Source organism: Argiope bruennichi, chromosome X1 (assembly GCF_947563725.1).
Source record: "Argiope bruennichi chromosome X1, qqArgBrue1.1, whole genome shotgun sequence".
Lineage (NCBI taxonomy): Eukaryota > Metazoa > Arthropoda > Arachnida > Araneae > Araneidae > Argiope > Argiope bruennichi.
The window spans coordinates 101501270-101522790 of record NC_079162.1 but is presented as its reverse complement, the minus strand read 5'-3'; the positions used below and the strand labels follow the sequence as shown (position 1 = coordinate 101522790).

At 29.8% G+C, this 21521-nt stretch overlaps 1 protein-coding gene across 4 annotated transcripts in view; it reads left to right on the top strand.

The window, feature by feature from the left end:
* The window catches only part of LOC129958253 (procathepsin L-like), a 77558-nt gene extending 56037 nt beyond the window's left edge, over positions 1 to 21521 (top strand). For all 4 annotated transcript variants that reach the window (XM_056070564.1, XM_056070566.1, XM_056070565.1 and 1 more), the window contains 8 exons: positions 6432 to 6536; positions 8244 to 8393; positions 11427 to 11579; positions 14839 to 14962; positions 17455 to 17555; positions 18576 to 18742; positions 20362 to 20472; positions 21241 to 21521. In XM_056070564.1, the coding sequence (XP_055926539.1) occupies positions 6432 to 6536; positions 8244 to 8393; positions 11427 to 11579; positions 14839 to 14962; positions 17455 to 17555; positions 18576 to 18742; positions 20362 to 20472; positions 21241 to 21388 (1059 nt within the window). In that variant the 3' untranslated portion in view covers positions 21389 to 21521. The remainder of the gene's footprint in view (positions 1 to 6431; positions 6537 to 8243; positions 8394 to 11426; positions 11580 to 14838; positions 14963 to 17454; positions 17556 to 18575; positions 18743 to 20361; positions 20473 to 21240) is intronic.

The window sequence follows — 21521 nt, the reverse complement described above, 5'->3', positions numbered from 1 at the left end:
ACGAAAAATTTGTTGTTAAATTTTGTCTACCAGATCACAAGATTTAATAATCTTTCTGTCATTTGGATTTGATTAATGAAAAAGAGTAAAGATTCTTTCATCCTTTCCAAGAATATTTTGAAAAATCAGAAAAAATTATGCATAAAGGACGATAAAATCCAACACTCATCATCAATTAGGCTTTCAGGCATCTTATCTAGGAAATGTTGATTCCCTTAAATGTAAGTGTCAAGAATGTTCTGCATCATGCTAGGTGCATAATGCATTTTAAAAGGTCTCTACAGTATTCCGCTTCTAACGCATGGAGTCTCTACAGTATTCCGCTTCTAACGCATGGAGTCTCTACAGTATTCCGCTATCACATGGAATATGAATCGGATTTTGATATAAGGAATAAATATCTTTAAAGAAAAAGAAAATTGTTCTGAAATAGACTCATGGAAATCGATGTCTATTAACATATCACAGGGAAAATTTATAACACTAGAACCATACAAAAATTTACCTTTGGATGATCCTGTTTTTCTTCAAGATAACTGGTAATATTTTTAGTTACTTTTAAAATACCCATCTAATATACTCCTGATTAATGTCTTTAAATGATTTTTATTGATGTCTTTAAATAAATCTCTTGTTGATTATTTTGAATATTTTTAGCAGTTAAAGAACAATTTTTCATGTCCATAAAATAATAATAATTTTTACTCTAAAGGAATAATATGAAGAGCATAAACTCGAAAATGTTATTCAATTTAGCAAAAAAAGCGAGTACTCCAAAATCAGTTGCGTTGAATACTAATTTTAGTGCTACTTAAATTTATACATTTTTTTAAAAAAAATTTTGAGACTATTATGTTAATACAAATAATTTAAAAATCATTTTCCTTTACAGGAACTCCACGCTAATTGTGATTCAATAGCTAATTTTTAAGCCATACTTCCAATACGTATACGTATACTTCCAATAGAAAAAATGCCTTAAATGGCATAAAGAATGATAAATTATGTTATTTGAATCAATTAATAAATGTACTTCTGAAAAAATACGACGTCTGGACTTTTTAACAACCCCTCGATCCTATTATTCAAGCTTAATAAAATATTTTTAACATGATTAGATATTTTAAGTGAAAAGTTATATTCTCTGGACATTGAAGTGCATTCTCATCCCCGCTCCGCTCATTTGATAGACAAAATTCAGGAAAGGTATGGATTGGCCAACTAGATCTCTAGACCATAACCCTTGCAGCATGTCTGAGACGTTCTTGAAAGGCAGTTGCAATCTGCCTACTCATTTTTAGAACCATTCAGTACCTAGAAATAACATAATTGTAAAAGTTGGAGCGAATGCCTGTGAAACTCACAAACTATAAAAATTCCATCATTAATTCATATTGAGAAAATTGTGTAAATGGGTATCATATTCTCAATTCACCCATTTTTTTGTATTCTGTTTTGTAACGGCTGTTTCATAGGTTCATGCTTTGATGCTTCGTATACATTATAATTCATGTGAACCATAATTTTTTATGTCATTTCTCTTTGCATAACATAGATCTATGTTCATGCCAAATTTTATGAAAATCTATGCGGTACTTCGGGAATTAATAGTCCGAAAGTAAAACTTCTCTTAAGTGTTAGCACTAATGTATATATTTTCCATTCATTTTGATAATAGAAAATATGCTAGATATCATGAAGGAGAATTTATAAATAATACCATTAGTATGCAATTAGAATTTAATTACAAAAGAATTTGTTGAATCTAAAAATTAAAAAGGCAAAAAACATTATTTATTTCTGTTAAGTTTTTAATCTACAGCTATCGAACACACTCGACTAGAATATTTACAAGTAAGATTCGTTTTAAATTGAGTACCAAAAAAATGATATATGTTAATTTTGTAATTTTTCGCTTTCTTCTAAAATTCTGCTCTATCATTTTCAAAAAAAAAAAAAAAAAAATCATCATCTTCAGAGTTAAAACGATTTAAAATGTTTGATTGTATGATTTCTGGCAAATTTATGAATTATTGCAAAAATTTTATTGTATATACGAATGTATATATTTTTATAAGAATATGTATGCATTAAAAATTTTAAGACATCATTTTTCAAAGTGTTTTGATTATAATTTGGGGCATATTATATAAATCATGAAAAATAAAAGCTTTGCAGCGATTTTTTAAATCTAAACAAGGAATTCATCCATTTCAATTATATGACCTTGAAAATTTCATACAAGAGGAAGATAATTCTATCATCTAAATATAATAAACTTTAGCAAACCATTAGAAATCAGACCAGAGAACTATTGGATTAGCGAAAGCTGGGTATTAGTAGTAATTCTTTAAGAAAACGCTTTCTAATAGTGAAATTTATGTTTATTGTACAAAATATTACAAACATATCAAATTATACTATTTTTTTAAAAACCTTCTGGACTTATAAAAGGAAGTATTTGTGCTTGTGTCTGCGGTGAATACATGAAATCTGGTACATAGGTAATCATTATAGGGATTCAATAAACCTCGAAGTCCGAATTGTAAATTTAACATAGAAAAATGTTCATTTAATGTTCTGTGTTGTTTCGGGTGATTTCTGGTGTGCATTTTCAAGTTGTGTCATTTCTAATGAGTGTAGAAAAATAAATCAGTGCGCCATCGAAATGAACAAATAAGTCTTGTTCAAAGGAAATTTGTTTTGCCCCTCTTACATAGTTTGCTAAAATTTGAGAGATTTTCTTCATATGCAAATTCTCTTATTATTTCGCCGAATATGTTTTAATGATTTAAAGAAAAATTTCTTCACCCGATACGCTAATTTTGTTATTTTTTCAACTTTTTTGAAATTATTGTTCAAATATTTTTTCTTATTTGAACAAGAACACTAAAAATTGGTTTTTTTCCATTGATTTATAATTAATTTTTATCATAATATGCTTCACAGATTTTATTTGATGATCAGAGGCAGAAAACGCGTATTCGCGGGGAGAAGTACTTTCTTCACTGATTTGGTAAAGAGCGAAAAATTATTTTTATACGATCTAAATTCTAATGGCTTCAATTGGGAAAATTTTTTACTTTCTGTCTTTTTAGCGTGTCAGTTATTTGTTTCGATTTTTATCGTCTTCAGTTCACTAGGTTATATCATTGTCACGAAGAAAAATAAACGTGCAAAATCAATATAATATATTTTTTTTTACTTCCTTTTCATGGATTTCTTTTATGTCGTGTTTCACTGACATTCTTCATATCACGAGCAACGACGTTCGGATGCCATTCGTTATATAATACGAAATCCTGACTTTTATGTCTTCCCAAGGCTATTGAAATACTCATGTAGTGTTTTGTTTTTATTTTAATTTTTCTTACTCTTCTCTCGGAAAATGAAATGATATCTAATGCTTCTTATTATCCTTCCGGACTTTTAAAAGTGGTCGAAATGGTACAATGCAAGATTATTGAGAATCTTCTGTACGATTTTCAGAAAATGCATTGTGCAGAACAGTATACTGGCAGCTCAAATGTATGAGTTTGAATGTTAGTTGCACAAAAATTCTGCCCTTTTAACTAACCATAAAACCTGATTGCTGATGTTTTTTGTTTGCAGATTATAAAGGGAAGAAATAATTTGATTGAAAAAAAAGACCACTGAGTAAATGAAAGCGTTGTTTTTTCAACTCTGCCGTAAAGGGTATATGTAACAACCCAAGAAGAGTATCATACAGATATGACGTTGAACAAGATACGATGCTATTTTTTTTCTGTTACATAAATAGCTTCTACTTTCTTGAAACATGCATCCATTGTAACTGCATGTATATCATTACAAATATTTGATAAAGAATTAAGTTTTGTCAAGCACTTTTTGTTGTTTGCTAATCTGACGTCATATTTTTTTTTTTGTGTGTGTGTGTGTGTAAAAGAATATTTTAAGCCAAAAATTAAAGATATCATCTCAATTGTGGAAAAAAAAATTCTATGATTGCGCTTTTTTTAGAATTTTTTGATCGTATTTATTCCGAAAATATTTTTATGTCGGCGCTTTTGATATACGGTGGTGTCTGGTAATGGTGTTTCGCCTCAAAATAACCTGAAAGAAATTGAAATTTCCAAAAATTTTTTTAGAAGATATTTAAATACTATTCTTGATTTTTTAAAAACATTCACCGTATATTCATTGATATTTCAAAATACTATTCTTGATTTTTTAAAATTTATATATTCATTGTTATTTCCAAAATTCAGACCAATCGATTAAAAGACGATATATATTCTTAATAACTCTTTTTCAATAATAACTAACAAGACATCTTTTATATTGCTAACATTCACAAGCAAGTCAGTCTCATTGATTGTAAAATGATATTATTCTTTCATCATTTAAATTTTATATCATTTAAAAAATTTAATTCATTTTTTAAATGTACTTGGACATTTTACTGAAGTTTTATTGAAGGTTTAAACCAACATATGCACTCATTACTCATGAGAAATGTATCATATAAAGGTTAAAAATATTTCCATGCTTTGAAGAAGATTTTCATTGAAAAAATTATTTTAAAAAAACGAAAGAAAACTCTCAAAACTTAGCCGTGTTACCATCGAAACAGTGTTACGTACACAACGAAAGATAGATAATATTTCAAATAGCTATTGTTTCCTTACAGATGTTTGAAAGTGACAGTTTAGAACAATAATCAAAAACATTTTTCATTTTATTCTCTTGTTTTTATATTCTTTTGTTTCACTTTGCTGCTTTCACATTTATTTATTTTCATACTTATATAAAGACAGTATCTTGTAATCCATTTTGATTCTTTTTTTGATACATGTATTGAAATTTTGTACAGAAATGTGTCCCTGTTATAAGAAAAGCGATATTTTAATATTTTAATTACTTTATTTTTTAAATTTTTAATTAATTATATTTGCTTTAAATTTTTAATTAATTATATTTGCAAGTAATTTATTATCAATGACACTCTGAATGGCTAGTTGCGAAGGGTGACTATCATTTCATTAAAATCTGGATATTGACTTGGTATATTTCACTACTATGCTATTGGAACATGAAAAAATTTGATTTATTTGATTTATCACAAAAAAAATCGAGAACTTTGATATAGATGACGGAATACGGTAGAAGGTTCATTCACATGTTTGAAGCTTAGCCATTATTTCTGATGTTTGTTAAAAACTAGTATGAAAATTTCAAATTTTTCGAAACAAATTGTCTCATATGCTTGAATTTTTGTTTCTGACATTGTAAACTTTTCTACTCAGCACATAACATCACGAATTACTACAAGTAATAGAAAAAAGTATTTCCACACAGTAGGTACAAATTATGTATTGAATATTTGAAAATGTTTTCACATTTGGAACTACAGACAAAACTTTTTATTTGATTTCTCTTCCGCACACTTTTATAGCACTACCCGAAGGCTCCCAGGTTGTGTGGGTACATTGCGACTATAATTAAAGTATATGTATTTAGAGCCCAATTACAATTAATTTATTAGAACAAATGAAACACTGATTCATAAATATACTATTTGGGACATGAGAAATTGATTTATAAGAAAAAATATTATAATTCAAATTTTCGCTATCAGGAGCAAAAAGAGTACTTACTGCAAGCTGATTTTGGCCAATAAAATAAACATAACATTTTTTTAAAAGGGAATATTTTATGTGATTGCATAGAATTTATAGATATTTTGACGCAGAATTATTTATTTAGTTACTGCATTTCCTTTTTAATATTCAATTGAAATCTTACATATTTGCATTTGCTGATTCCACAACTCAGAATTTATTTTTAACAATTTACTTCTTTCATTTCATAATTTTATTTACAAAATGTGTTTTCTGTACTTTGTCTTGCATATATTGTATCGCGGTCACTAATAAAATCTCACCAACTTACTTTTGTATGGCCCTATTTGAAAGTTAATATAAAGAGTAATGACAATTTAGGTCATGCCATCTGATAACAGTTTAAAAATGGTAAACATGTCCATTTATCTGTCCAAACATTCCCAGTGAAGCTACAAATTGGGATCCTAATCAACCAATTACTTGTTCTTGAATTCGAAGTATCATCTGCTGCATTTACGAATTCGTGCTTCGGTATTATATTATAGAAAGTTTTGACTTAAATTTGTTTGGAAAACAATTAATAAAACGCAAGTTTTGAGATAATTATACAGAATTTATAAATCATAATTTAATTTTCATAATCAGAAAGAGTCAATCCAATGTTTCATTCCTTTCTTCATTCATTTTATAACCTAAGCAACACGGCTAATTTCCCTTTTCAAAATACTTACTAAGTGATTATATTTGCGAAAATGGAAATTATATTTTCGTAATATATTTTGAAACATTTTGGTAAATAAGGTATTAAAAAGAATTTTTTTTCAGGCAAGTATGAGGATTCTTTTAATTTTATCCTGTTTAACGATGGCAGCGTACGGTGGGCTCGTTATGAATCGAAGGATAAATAATCAGTTGTGGAACGAATTTAAGGTACAAATTTCTCTGAATTTTTCATTCAATTAAAATGTTTGATATTTTCATTAGCTTATCGATTACTTATAAAATTATTTAATAAATATTAATTAAATTGCGTAACTTACTTCATGATGTCGTTTATTTGGTTAATATATTTTATCTACGTTGTTTTTATTTTGATATTCTTTATTTTAGCTTATTTCTTTTTTATAGGTATAATTTATTTCACTGAAAAATTTATCGTTTACCATTCGAAGAATTTTTTTGTGTGTTCTAAAGGACGATATATGTTGGCTCCTATTAGAAATTGTTGATTTCTGCAAGTACTGTCTTTGTTTATGCTTCGATTGTGTTTTAAGTCATGTTTTCTTGTGGAATGAAGCATCAATGTCAGTAATGGAGCTTTTTGAACTTCTTGTTCCATAGATACAACAGATGATTTTCTGTAGCAGCGTATTGCATGTTCAGTAATTAAAATTTCCATGGTTACTTCTGTTGTTGTTGTTGTTGCTAATCTCCATGGTCTGACTTAGTCAGACCAAATCCAAAAATCCGTTGACAAGAAGAAAGTCAAAAACGAGGAAGGGAGAAGAATAAATTTCTCCCCAGTGAAATCCTAAACAGTCCAGAATATGTTCAGCAGAGGCCTGATGCTGGCAGCATTTCGGGCAAAAAGGGTAAAATTTTTCACCCTGAGAAAAGAAAAGACACTTAAGGTGGCCACTGGCAAGGCGCGACAGGCAAGTGTTGGTTTTTCTATCACAAGGAAGAATTAAAGACTGGCCCGGCTTATTGGCTCTATACTAATCATGAGTAGGGGGAACCATCCAATTCTTCTTATTTAGGAATTTCGCCTGAGAGAACAGTTCTGAGTATGTGAGCTCAGCAGAAGATGAAGTCGCTAGGCTGCTTCCTTTCTTTGCAAGCCTGTCTGCTATTTCGTTACCAAGTAGATCCACATGAGATGGGATCCACTGGAAATGAATATCATGTTGAAGTGAAATCAGCTTCAACTTCTGAAGAATAGACAAACTTGCTTTATCTCCAACATAGGTCCAATTGTTAAGGTGTTCCATTGAGCTGCGGCTATCAGTAAGAATCCAAAGGTTCTTATAATTATTTTCGTGTAAAATTTTCTTAAGTCCCTCATCGATTGCTAGAAGTTCGCTTCTAAAAACGGAACAGAAGTCTGGATTTCTCTGACATAGAGAAAACTAGACTGAGGAGGTACAATATAGATGCCACTACCGGCAGAATTGTCGATTTTGCTGCCATCAGTATACAATTTAATGTCACATTTAGGGATTTTATTAATGACTTCCAAGGCCAATTGTCTAAGGTATTCTGACGCATTTTCCTTTTTATTAATGGGAACAGGAAGGTTGAAATGAAAGTGAACCCTGGTAAGTTCTTCAGTAGGATTTATACAGGAGTGAAGAGAATGTGGCTCTACATTTTTAGGAATTATATTCTGAGACAAGACTTGACTAAAGGGACTATTTTTCTCGAGTCTCTGGAGGTTAGTCCAATTTCTTAGGTATTTTGAGGTGTTGTTTTGAATGCCATAACTGGAAAGTTTGTTGTAATAATGGTTACTTCTTTCCTCAGTAAACAAAAAATAATTATTGCTGATACTTTGATGATAAAAATACTGTACAAATATTCATTATTTGTTTTTGATAATTTTTGTTTAAAACTTAAAGAACATTTTTTTTTCCACAGCACTTCTTCGACAAGAATTATGACGATGATGAGGATACAATGAGACAAAATATGTGGAATGATCTTTTGAATAATATGTTCAGCCACAATATGAAATTTCATGCAAAAAAAGTTCCATACTCAATGGGTCTCAATGAATTTTCTGATATGGTAAGTATTAAATTCATAAAAAGATAATTAAAAGAAACCAAATTCTAGACGTTTAAGGGAAAAATTCATCTTTAGGGAAGAAATGAAATGCAAACATTAAAAAATGTATAAATTAAAAACTGAAATACAAGTATTATTTATACCATTTATTTTGTCCTATTTTTTATAACTATCTATTATATTAATGTATAGGTTTTTTTTACCGTTAGATACAGTTAAGATTTACTAGAAAAATATTAAAAAAAATAGTGTCAATGTTATCTTTTTTATTAAAATACCGCTTGGTAAGATATTATTACCAATCAAAATGCTTTATCAATCTCGTATTCAAGTACACTGCTCTCTTTTTATAAATCAAGAAAAGTATTGTAGGAGCAAGGTTGCTCTAAAAAAATACTAAAAAGTTTTTTTTTTTTAAAGGATTTGTCAATGCATCAGGGAATGCCATATCCATAAGCGATAAAAGGAATTCTTTTACAAAAATAAAATAAAGACTCTTCTTTAATGGGATTGTAGAAAATTCTCACAATGCAACTATAAGATACCTTTGAAATCTTTATCGTAGTCAAGCGTTGGATTGATGTAATTTATTCTTCAAGGTTAAGCAAAAAATTTACGGCAGAAATTATGGTCCACAGTTCTTTAGTATCATACTTTTAATTGTTTCTTCATCGAAGTTACATACAAAAATGGAAATTTTCCTATTTAATGAAATTGATATTTATACTCTTCTTTATTTTTGCAAAGATTTATAAACTAAAAGGGAACATGTTAAGGTTAAACAATGTAGCAAAAAATATTTCAAGTATTTCAGAATGACCTATGAATGATTTATGAAAAGTGGTAGATTTAGGCATCTTACGATCCTCAGCAGTACTTATTACGATGTTTTACAACTTTATTTATTTGGTAACTAGTCTGGGCGGTGGTGGCCTGGTGGTAAGGTCTCGGCTCGTGAGCCGTAGGGTTTCAAGTTAGAGACCCGATTCCACCGAAGAACCGTCGTGAAAGGGGGTCTGTTGCAGGGTTAAATCCGTCAGTGCCAAACGTCCTCCCGCTAGTGTGGTGTGGTGTGGAGAGGGGGATGGCATCTCAGGTATCGTCCTCTTCATCTGCCCGCGGTTTAAAATTACAAGATCCGTCCCAAAATAGCCCTAGTGTTGCTTTACAATAGAACGTTAATATAACTAAACTAAACTTGGTAACTAGTTTAACAACATTTTTAATTGCTTTGTACACAATATATCTGAGCCCAGTGTCCTTAAGCAGCTGCTTAGTTGATAATCTACCACTGTTCTTGGATTACTTACGGTAAATGTAGGATAAAAAATACGAATCTTTCTGAGCCTGAGTAATGGCTATATTTTAAAGATCTTCTTCTCTTAGATGAAAATAATTTAAATCAGCGTATGTATAAAAATAATTCTGGGAGGTCCAAAAGATTAATTTATCAAAAATGTCTTTAAACATAATAAAGTCTAGAATAAATGATAATTTTTTATCATTCTGAAAACAAAAATGTCAGTCTTCATTTCAGGGAGAAGTTTGGGTGAAAATATCAGAAAAATATATCAGCAATTCTTATTACTCATTTATTTAATTTATTTATCATTGTTTCTCACCTGCATGTCAAGTAAACAAAGGCTTCAAATATTATTTAATTAAGTTATTTAGCATTCTATTTATTTACTCAACTATTTCACAATAATAAAAACAAATTCTACACAAACTTGTGTTTTTATTGAAGGAGTTTATTTATGTTAAATGAAAAATTTTAATTTTTTCGACTCTTAATCTGTAGCATATAAATTAAAAGCCTTGACCTTTTAATAATAACTAATCACAATTTAAATATCATTAGTAAAGTAAAAATACTCCAAAATGTTTTTTTTTCTACAAGAAAATATTTAAAAAGTCAGCATGGAGCGTTAAGAATAAACTAAAATGGGGAATGATTTCCAAAATTTATATAAATCTTCTTTTTACACATCGTCAGCACAGAAGTTAATAGGACTTTTTGAAGTATCACCACTGTAATTACACTTTTTAAGAGGGATGAAATTACTTTATTACCCCATTTTGATCTTCATTGCACTTTATGGCCTGAATGATGTGTGTTTATGCGTTCTAACGTAATTTTGAGGTTTTCCCCATTCTATTAGTCCTTATAAAATCCTTTTTAGTTTAGTTCAGTCTAGTTCGTTAAATTTTTATTAATAATTTTGAAGAACATATATTTGAAAACAAGACACTGTAAAAGTTATTGCTATTTCTGACATAAACATAAATTTCCATCTCTTCTATAATGGAATGGACTTTCATTATTTCTGAGTTGTTAAAGCTTAATATATGACTAGCTTTAAAACTTCCTATAATGAGTTTACTATTTTTTTTGACTTAGAAATGATGCTTTTTAATTTTATATATAAAACTTCATCAAACCTTTCCCTTAATATGGTTTTAAACCTTTCATCAATCAGGCAGCATAACTAAAAGGATGCAAATTTCAGGTGACTGCTTTAACTATATATATAAACACACATTTAGATGTTATAAAATGGCTCGTTTTGGGAATTTTAGTGTATGAGTTCAATACTGTAGACAATTGTTTTAGATGCCTTTCTGGGACAGGGGCTCAGAAAAAAATGTAATATAAAACCAACTATGGCTTCTATAGAAATAATACCTATATAAAGCGTCCTGTCATTTTCATTTATAAGCATTCTCTTATTCTTTATAAAGCTATTTCGTAAAAATTTGATCCATATGCTAATTTTATTTGATTTATGTTTGTAATATCAGGATTTAATATAAAATTTATTCGAGTTTTTCATATTAGAAAATAACCTTGTGCCTAGATCATCTTTCTGTTAATATTTCTGACAGATACATCATTAAAAAAGATCTGTTTTCATCCACCCCAAAAAAACTGATCTATCATAAACAATAATAATTTCTTTTAAAATCAAACTTTTTATATGGTTGACTGTTGCCATTTTTTTTCTTTCTTATTTGCAATGATATATTTTTCAGAGCCACGATGAATTCACAAAAAAAATGACGGGATTGGATAGTGAAAAGAATTGCCAAAACTCAAGCCTAATATATCAGCCTCCACCAAATCCCAAAATTCCAGAAAATGTCGACTGGAGAGAGCATGGATATGTAACTGAGGTTCAGAACCAAGTATGTGAAAGTATATAAACTATTTTGTTGTAAGATTATAAAATTCCAAATATTCCATTCGTATAAAAACTTCTACATTTCTTGCTTTCTGAATATATTTTTAGACAAGTAAAAAAAAAGATAATAAAATATATAATTGAATGAAAGGGAAATGATACACAAACAAATTTTCCAGATACGAGGAAGAATTTTCCTTTTGTACTTTTTTTTTCTCATGCGTCAATAATTAATGCACAAAATTCAGTTACCTGTTGCTAGTTTTTTAAAAATGAAATGGTCGATTTGATAATATTCAAAATGCGCAAGAATATATTTCAAGTTTTGATACAAGGTTTTAATAAGGCTTTATTAACCATGAATTATGTTCGTTGAAATGTTTTAATAAAAACGGAATGGCTAGGAGGTAGTAAAAGGTATAATATTAAAGAAGAAAAGGAAATACAGATAGTATGGACCACCTAGTGTTTCTGAAGCTTGTTAATAGATAACATTCTATTAAGATGCTTAAAGTGCATCCATAACACCAACCCACCGTTTGCAGATAGATGGTTGACGTAACTGTCTTGTCCCCTTTCCCATTTGATTTTCTTTATTTGTGGATCTACAATTGGTTGCCTAGTATAACATTTGACAACTTCTTACAGTGTAACATTTGACAACTTCTTACAGTATAACATTTGACAACTTCTTACAGTATAACATTTGACAACTTCTTACAGTATAACATTTGACAACTTTTTTAAAGTTAAGGAGAAAAAAAAGCATGAAATTGTATTATTATGTAGCTTGCTTCATTTAGGTTAAGTCTTGAAGGTTTCATCTTGTAACTATAATCGTCACCATGTTTAACTTTTCAGTGTTGGTCGGGTAATATGGGACACGTAAAAATCTGATGAAATGGACCTGTAACTAAAACCAAGTTACACTTTAGGAAACGGTAGAAAAATTCAAAGTATGTCCAGAAGGCGAGAGTCAAATTAACGGTCTATGAAGCTTGCAGTCTCTGAAAGTGTTGCTTTCAGCTATTATTGAAAGCCTCAAAATAATTGCAAGGAAGAAGAAAATCGATTTTTTGATTACCATCTAATGAATATGACACCTTCGATGAGATATTTCAGAACAACCTACAAACACAGCTATGAAGCTAAACTAAGAGAATATCTGAGGTATTTGAATGCAAGAATAATTTCTCAATCTAAGACAGAAAGACTAAAGTTTGTTCTTGACTTTGCATTTTAACTTTGCAACTTCTTGACTTTGCAAAAATATTTTTTGTTATTTCAAACCTCGTGCTTCTTAATGTAATATACATTATACAACATATTTAAAATTCTGTAAAATAATGAAAAAATATTTATCTATGATATGCAATTTTTAAAGTTAAAAATTAGGTAATTTTATATAATATAATAGGCATGGAGAAAATTGTTAAAAGAGGTTTTTGATCGATTGTAGTTAATTCTAACAAATAAAATGAATGTTATATATTTTTTTTCTTTAGGGGCCCATACTATACACTGTCCTATAACATTCATGTTTGAATTTTAATGGATATTTAACATATTGCCATTTAATTTTCTTCTGATGTTCAGTCATCTATTTTTTGATTTAAAATGTTAATGATTTTCATCTTATTTCAAGGTTTAATAGCTTGGTAAAAATATAGTAATTTACAAATCTATAAGACTTAGATATATCCTTTGTTGGTTACGATTGGAGATCTAGTTATGTCCTTTATTGGTATCAACTGGAGATTTAGATATATCCTTTATTATTTCTATATTACCAAAATTCTTGAAATTCCATATTCCAAATGATAAAAAATATATCATGTAAGCCACATATCTGAATCAATATTTTGACATTGAATTTTATTACTGGATCACATTCTAATTGGTTAAAATCAAAGATGCGAGATGTTTCTAAGACTTACTGAAATTTTTAAATTTTAAGTGCCTGTAATTAATACATTATTTTTTATACAAACATTGCAAGCATAGAATAATTTTACATATTTACGCTCGGAAATGTACAGGCAGTCAAAAAAAAAAATATATTTTGTAATCTTTCTCTTTCTCTTCATGCAATTCTGTTTACTGCTCACCAATTCCAGAAAGTCATATGATCGATATAAAATATAAAAGAAAATATTATTATTGAAGGTGAACTGAACTAAGCCAAGAAACAGACGGTCAACATCAGAAATGAAAAAGGAATTACTTGCTTACTTTAATTTTTACTTTGCACCTACTATCATCTGTAAACCCAGAAATGCTAAAAAGAAGAATTGTTCAATGCTAGAGGTATTTACGCTCCATATCCTTACTGTAGTTTCATACAAAAAGGAAAATAAGGATTGTACTCTAGCAACAAACTAAACAAAATCATGATTCTTCATAAAATTATTGAGAGGAATGAAATCAAATCTGATAAGTACACTACATCTTTACAGAAACACAGCTTCACTTGAATGCACGTCACTGACCAGAAGAAATTGCTATTCCCACATCTTTCAATAGAGACTAGAAGAATAAAGATAGTGATAGCCATTTCTGTTGTTGTTGTTTCTTATGGCACTTGCCATGGACAAGCTCGCTGTTATGAAAACAGCGATTTTAAGCCGGTTGGGGAGCGTTTCTTGTTTTTATAGTAGCGCCAACTAGGGCGAAGAGTACGACTTTGCTACACACGCATCACTCATTCGCTTGCACAACCCCTTTTTACAGGAGAGCATATTCACAAATAGAACAAAGGAAGAACAACCATGCCCAAACCGGGACTCGAACCCAGGACACCCAGAGCATGGGAAAGACGTGCTACCCTTATGCCAGGACGCCGGCGATAACCATTTCTTTTTTCTATTGTTGATGAAATCAATGTATATTTTATTATCAGATTATATTTGTCTTGAAGAAAAATTTTCATTTTAACTGAAGAAGTAAATGTTAGAATTTTCAAATGTTATTATTATTATTATTATTATTATTTGGCTCTGCCTCATGATCAAAATTTGAATGTCATCTTCAGTTTTGTAGCTTGAAGTTACAGGAAAAAAGTAATTTCCAGATTATTTTACAAAAGCCTCGCAAGAAACTAAAATTTTCTGAAATTAATGCTTCCTGTCTTACTAATTTGCTCTTTTTTCATTAATGATGAATCACTTTTATTCAATGCCCTATTTTTTCAAACTTTTTATGTTTTTATCGTTATAAGGGTTCTATAGTTTAAATCCATACATTTTGTTTTCTTTTTGCAATAGGGCGCTTGCGGTGCATGCTGGGCATTCTGTTCCATCGGTTCTTTGGAAGGACAGCATAAAAGAAAGACTGGACAATTAATAAAACTGAGTGAACAAAACTTGATTGACTGCTCAAAACCGGAAGGTATTTAAAAATCAATAAATTAAATTGTTTCTGTTCAGTGCTCATAAACACTGGCAAGTGGGTTTATTATTTAAACTTTTTGAAAACTTTTTAACTTTTGAATTAGAATAATAAGATCAATTTATTCAATGATAACTTTTTTAGTCAGCTCGAAACTTATAATATTTAAATTAATGCCTAATTTTACGAATATTTTAATTAGAATCATGCCGAAATTCACTAGTAATTCAACTGGTATCATGCTTCAATTCTCGAATTTTTAAATTATTTCATCAGAAGATATGAATGAATTTTTTTAATAGAATTAAAATTCACTCCTATCTAATTCATGGCTCTTGTTATAAAATTTTATTAAATGTAACCTAGAGTTCTTTACTTTCTGAATCAGTCCCTCGGGGGAAGCATCTCATCCTCGAAATGAGGATGAGATGCTTCCGGCATGCAGGATGGATCTCGCCACCCTGGAGGGTACACAAATAGGTGGGGGATCTGACTCCTCCCATCGATGACGGGACGTACTTCCTTCGGGAAGGGTTGTACCGTGGCCGGTGATGGCCCTTAGGACTCAACCACAGTTCCCGCCAGTGTTGTTGCTGTTGCGGAGGTCCGGTCATTCAGCCTTATGGTTTAAATATGGTTAATATGGTTTAAAGCCTTCGTGGCGGGTCGGAGAGTCAGCTGATTGACTTACTTTCTGAATCAAAGTTTCTAAGAATAATATCTATTATCTCATATTTTGCAACTGAATGAAGTAAAACACTGATTTTGTGAAAAGTGTTTTAAAATATAGTAAGTGAAAACTCAACAAGAAAAATACCTGAATTACTGATTGTATCCCACATGAAGTATTAATATGGTACAAAAGCATGCTACTATGCATTTGAAAAAACACTTCTTAATAACATGTCCATTGATTGTTTCTTGGGATTTCAAAATTTAGGAGCTGTAAAACAAAATGCGATAATCTTACAAATAACACCGGTTCACAGTTAAAAAGCTTCAGAAACTGAAGTAAATGAATATTGTTAATCCGAGGATGCTGAACAAGAATTTGACAATAAAAATTGCAGTATGGCTTCAGTATTCAAAATTACAAAAATAAAATTCTCTAGCTACATATAGTCATATGATTTTATTTCACTTAATTATTTGCATATTTTTGATATAAATGGCAGTTAATATTTTTTCTGCTCTTCTCTATAAATCATTTCGTCACTCAAGAAATTCTTCTACAATGCTATTATAGCCCGGAAAGTAGTTACCAATCATTTTTCTTCGAGATATCCTGTGCTGTAGACACGTAAATATTTATCCTCATGATTTGTTCCGAGTTTATCAGTAAATAAGTGTATTTATTACACCGTGCCTCAAAAGTAGGGGAATAATTTTGACATGTTTTTTCGTCATATTTGTGGTGAATTTACATTTGCTTCGAATGCCGATCATGATAAAGCAAAGGCCCTGAAAATATGTTATAATTCTATTAGCACAATATATTTTAGATGTCTCCACGTTGTTGTTCAATTTTCTGAATGTCAAATAATATTTGGGAGATACTGTTATTATATTGCAGAGAATTTTGTGCTATTAGAGAAATGTGACATAACTCTTCGTCACTGGCAGAAATGAGAGAAGTGCTGTATGAAATGCGGTCTTTAAAAGCACATTTTTTTACATTTTCTCATTGAATTTTTCCCTGACAGCTGTGGTTCTGTAATCGATGAGCATGGTGAACGCTTCCATCGGAACATTTCTGGTATGGAGAGATGCTACCAAGGGAAATGGAGTTCGTCAATGTTAGCAGACTACTGCTGGAATGTCATACTTGAAAAACCTGTAAATTCATAATAAAGAGGGCAGAAAAGAAACATCGTACATGCACCTTATGTCCAGATTACATTGTGCTATTATTTTTTAACAGGTACATTGTGTTTTTCATAATTAGAAGAATATCTTGACAGTTCCTGTTTGAAAGTAGCCTGCATTACATCATAACTAATGTTTCCAACTTTATAATAAAAATAATTAATATCTCTAATCAACTCGAGTTAATACTAAGGCTTTTTCAGCGTCATTTTCAAACTCAGCACGTCGAAATCATTAGGAATTTGCATACATCCTTTCTGAAGCAAACAAAATGGCGAAATTTGTCAACAAGTGTAATCTCAGGATTAAAGCTTCGACTTCTTGTGATTTTCAACTAAGGTAAGAATGGTCTTCAGATAAGAGAATGAAATTAAATAAATAAAAAATCAATGAATGGAGGGGTATAAGAACTACAAAGCGAATCAACAACACAATACTACCTTTCCCTAACAATTCTAATCTCATTCCATTTTTATTCAGCGCATCAGAATTAAACGCAATACAACTTGTTTGGCCACTTTTTTTTATATGTAATCCAATATTTCTGTTTGTTATATAAATGTTCATATAAGCATATATATTTGATAGAGACTCGTATGATAATAATTTTCAATTTATTTCCACAGGTAATAAAGGATGTGGAGGAGGTCAAATGTGTAGAGCCTTGGAATACGCTGCTCATATTCCTGGAGTGGCAACAGAAGAATCATATCCTTACATCGGAACGGTAAATTGACGGTTACCGGAATTATACCAATTCTAATATACATTATCATGATTTTATACTTAATTAGTCTAGATTAACATTTCTAATAAAATAAAAGATCTGATTACAAATAGATATTTATGTTTCAAAACCTTTACATTTTTGTTAAAATCTGCCATGTTTAGATTAAAATATTTCAATAAAAAAAAATTTGCAAAAAAAAAAAAAAAAAAACTTTTTTTATTACACTTTTATCAGTGTACCAAGAAAGTAGAAACTATTTTTTTTTTTTTAACTTTCTAATATGGGAAAAAAAATCTCGAAATTTTGAATAATCTTTGTTTAAATCTTCTTTGAGTTCAAAAAAACATTTTTGGAAAATGTCTGTCTTTCCGTCTGTATTGATATAGAGTCTTTACACCAAATTTGTGGATTTCTATCCAATTTTGAACGAAACCCGTTTGGAGGAAGTCTGTCTGTCCGGCTGTCAAATTATACTTTAACACGATAATCACAAAACGAAGAGATATAGATAGATAAAATTTGATGCACATATTTAACATCTATAGTATAGACGCCTGCCAGAGTTTTAACAAAATCCAGCAAGGAATTGACTCTCAGTCAGTTTTTGCATTTGCATACATGTAAACGCGATAATTCAAAACCGCAGTAAATTGGTGTACAAAAAGGCTTTCAAAATACATACTTAGCTTTCTTTTACATACCACGAAGCGCAAACGCTCATGTACGGGACTTCAAAAATAAAAACTTGATCACTTGAATTTTTTAAATATTTGAACAGATTGCACATGAAATTTTTAATGTTGTGTATATACTCAAATTTGAACTATAATAGCATTAATCATTTTGTAAAAGTACATAAAATAACTTGCATTTCTCAAAAAAAAATTTCGTTTTATTAAAATTGTATTGAAATAATTTAGATTGAATTATAAATCCTTTTATATATCAGTTTTTTTCTTTTCTATAACAGTTGAGTTTTTTTTTTTCATCAATCAATTTTTTGCTATTTTTTCTCAGAGTACAGATGGCACTTGCAAGTACAAAAACAGTACCATCGGTTCAAAAGTTGGTGGTTACCTAGAGATTCCGTACGGTGATGAAGATGCTCTCAAAAAGGCCGTTGGATTGCTAGGACCCATAGCTGCTGGACTAGATGGTAGTCCTGAAACATTCCGTCATTACAAGTAAGATGGTTTTCTTTTTATTATATAAATGCCCCCTTTAAAAGCTATGTGAAACCTATTTTAAGACAAACTTTTTAATTTTGAGCAACGATAAGATAATGTTGACGATACCTGAGCTAATATCTCTTTTTGAAAAGTGGAAAAAGTATAGTTTAGCTACGTTGACATTCCATTTAGAAGCAAAACTATGGCAATTTTTGGACGAACCTCGTAATTTTGAGCCCTTGTCAAATGATAAGGATGACACCTGAGTTGGCACACTCTCTCAAACTTCCATATTACACCAATTAGAAGACACCCTTACCAGACCCACAAACATGACCGATCTTTAGAGGAATCGGGTTTCACACCTGAAGCTCTACGTTTCCGAAGCTGTCACTTTACCACTTGGCCACAGTGGCCACCTATCCACGAAGGGCTGCAACAGAATGGAATTATTAAAGACTTAATATAGTCAGAATCCTTGTAAAAATGTTGCCTAAACAAATTAACCTCTCTTGGATAAAACTAGCATTGTTAAATATGAAAAGAAAGATATGCTTATATTTGAAATATTTCTGTATTTATATCAACCATCTGCGTTAAAAATTACATAAAATTATCTAAATAATAATGCATGATTTTTATTATTGTGTACGCGATATTTGTAGTCGCATGCAATTTATGTTAATTTTAGTTTCATCAGATGCCATAATATGAATTTAATCTCGCCAAGGTGATTTCATTTTACTATTTCGCCTTTTTTAATTTTATTTCTATAGCGTCATTTTCTTTAAAATAATTAAAAATGGATTTAAAGTAAGATGGTAAAGGTATTAACATATAACAAGATGCATATTCCGATAATAATGTTTCATCTCATGCAATTTTTTTCTGAAGTTTCTTTTACTTTATCTTGAAGTATCTGTCAGTCGATCAAATTACATAAAATTTGTTATATTTATACTTGTGATCAATATTTTATGTTTAATTGATTTCGGTGTTCTACTCAATTATGTGTTTTTAAATATTGTCGGCGAGAAATTCGTTTTGTGGTTGTTATTTTTAGCAGCTAACCGCCAGAAATTCTAATAAGCTAAAAGGTTACATCCTTTAAATGAAGTGTACTTAGAAGTTTTCAAAAGCACATTTTACAATCGATTCTGCCTTAAAATTGGTTGAAATTTCTTGAAAAAAATTAATAGAAAACAATTAATCTTTTCTTTTTTAAAAAATAAGCGCATTCTTCGTCAAAAAATGTTTGAGAGAATATATTTATGTGGGCCAGATCGATGTATTTGAAATAATAAGCTAAAAAAATACTTCTTATTTATTATCAAGTATGCTTTTTATACAGGTAATTCGGAATCTGTGAAAAACCTGAAGTTAATCTATTACTTTAGAAAAGATTCGTTTGCGGCAAGCAATTCTTATATTTAACCGCCAGAAATGATGGATAAACTAGGTAGCATTTAACTACCAGAGATTCAGGCATAATCTAATGTTTAACCAATCAACCACTTTAACAGAATTTTAACTTTCGAAATTTCAGTCCATTTGAATATTATTTCCTTTAAACTGATGTAATACGAAACACAGAAACCATAAATTAAACAAATGATATTTTCTTTTCTCAACAGTGGTGGAATTTATTCAGATCCAGCATGCAGCAATACCACTTTAACACATGCCCTGACAGTTATAGGATACGGTACTGAAGATGGCACTGATTATTGGTTGGTCAAAAACAGGTACGAATACTTGTAAGAATAATTTGAGAATGTTTAAAAGATTGTCTTTTCTTTGAGTAAAAAAAAAATGCTTGCAATATGCGCCTTTTAGAAAATGATAGAGAAAAGCTTGTACAAATTTTAAAATTTATTTCTCTGCAAGTGACGCAAGAAAACCTTATATATAATTTTCCTTTACATACTTTTTTCGGAAAATACATTTTTATCAATTATAAATCAAAAATTAGTCTAAACTTCCTTAAATCAAATTACTTTATATATATACTCTGTATTTAAAATTTTAATTGCTATTCTTATATTGGGAAGGTTCATTAAATTTTCGGAAATATTTTTAACAACAATAAAAAAAAGGGATAATTTTCTTAATATAAAATAAATCAGATTATTTACGATCTGGAATTCTTAAACTTCTTTCATTCGCAATTTCTTTTCTATTTGGAAATTCATTCACGACTTTGCTTTTGGATAAGAAAAAAAAAGTTGCAATACAATTCGTGAGAAAATAAAATCAAATTTGTTAAATCAATTAATAAATAAAGAATTTGAAAACTTTTAATGAATCATTTTAACCAAATCATTGTTTATTGAATTTTTTAATTAGTTGCATTCAAAAATAGGTTGAAAATCGTGATTTTGTCATTTTGATTATCCGAAAATTATGCTTCGCTATCTCATTATAAATTGAAATAAATAGTAAAAGTTCTAGAGAACACTTTTCATTTTGCGATTATTTATTTGTAAAATTGTTATTCAAATCTTCTTTTTTAGTTGGGGAAAGTCTTGGGGCCAAGGTGGCTTCGGAAAACTGCTTCGAAATTCCAATAACCACTGTGGAATAGCAAGCAGAGCTTTGTTCCCAGTCCTAGAGCAAAACACTGACGGTACTCCTAAACTATCGGGTCCTGCAGCGTCATAGAGAAACTTATCAAGCACCGAATCCATGTTCGATTCAAACTTCCGCAACGGTTAATTTAATTTCAATAGAAAAACGTAAAAATGCTCTGCCTTCCAAAGAGTTTTTTTTATTAAAAATGTTATTTAATAATGCA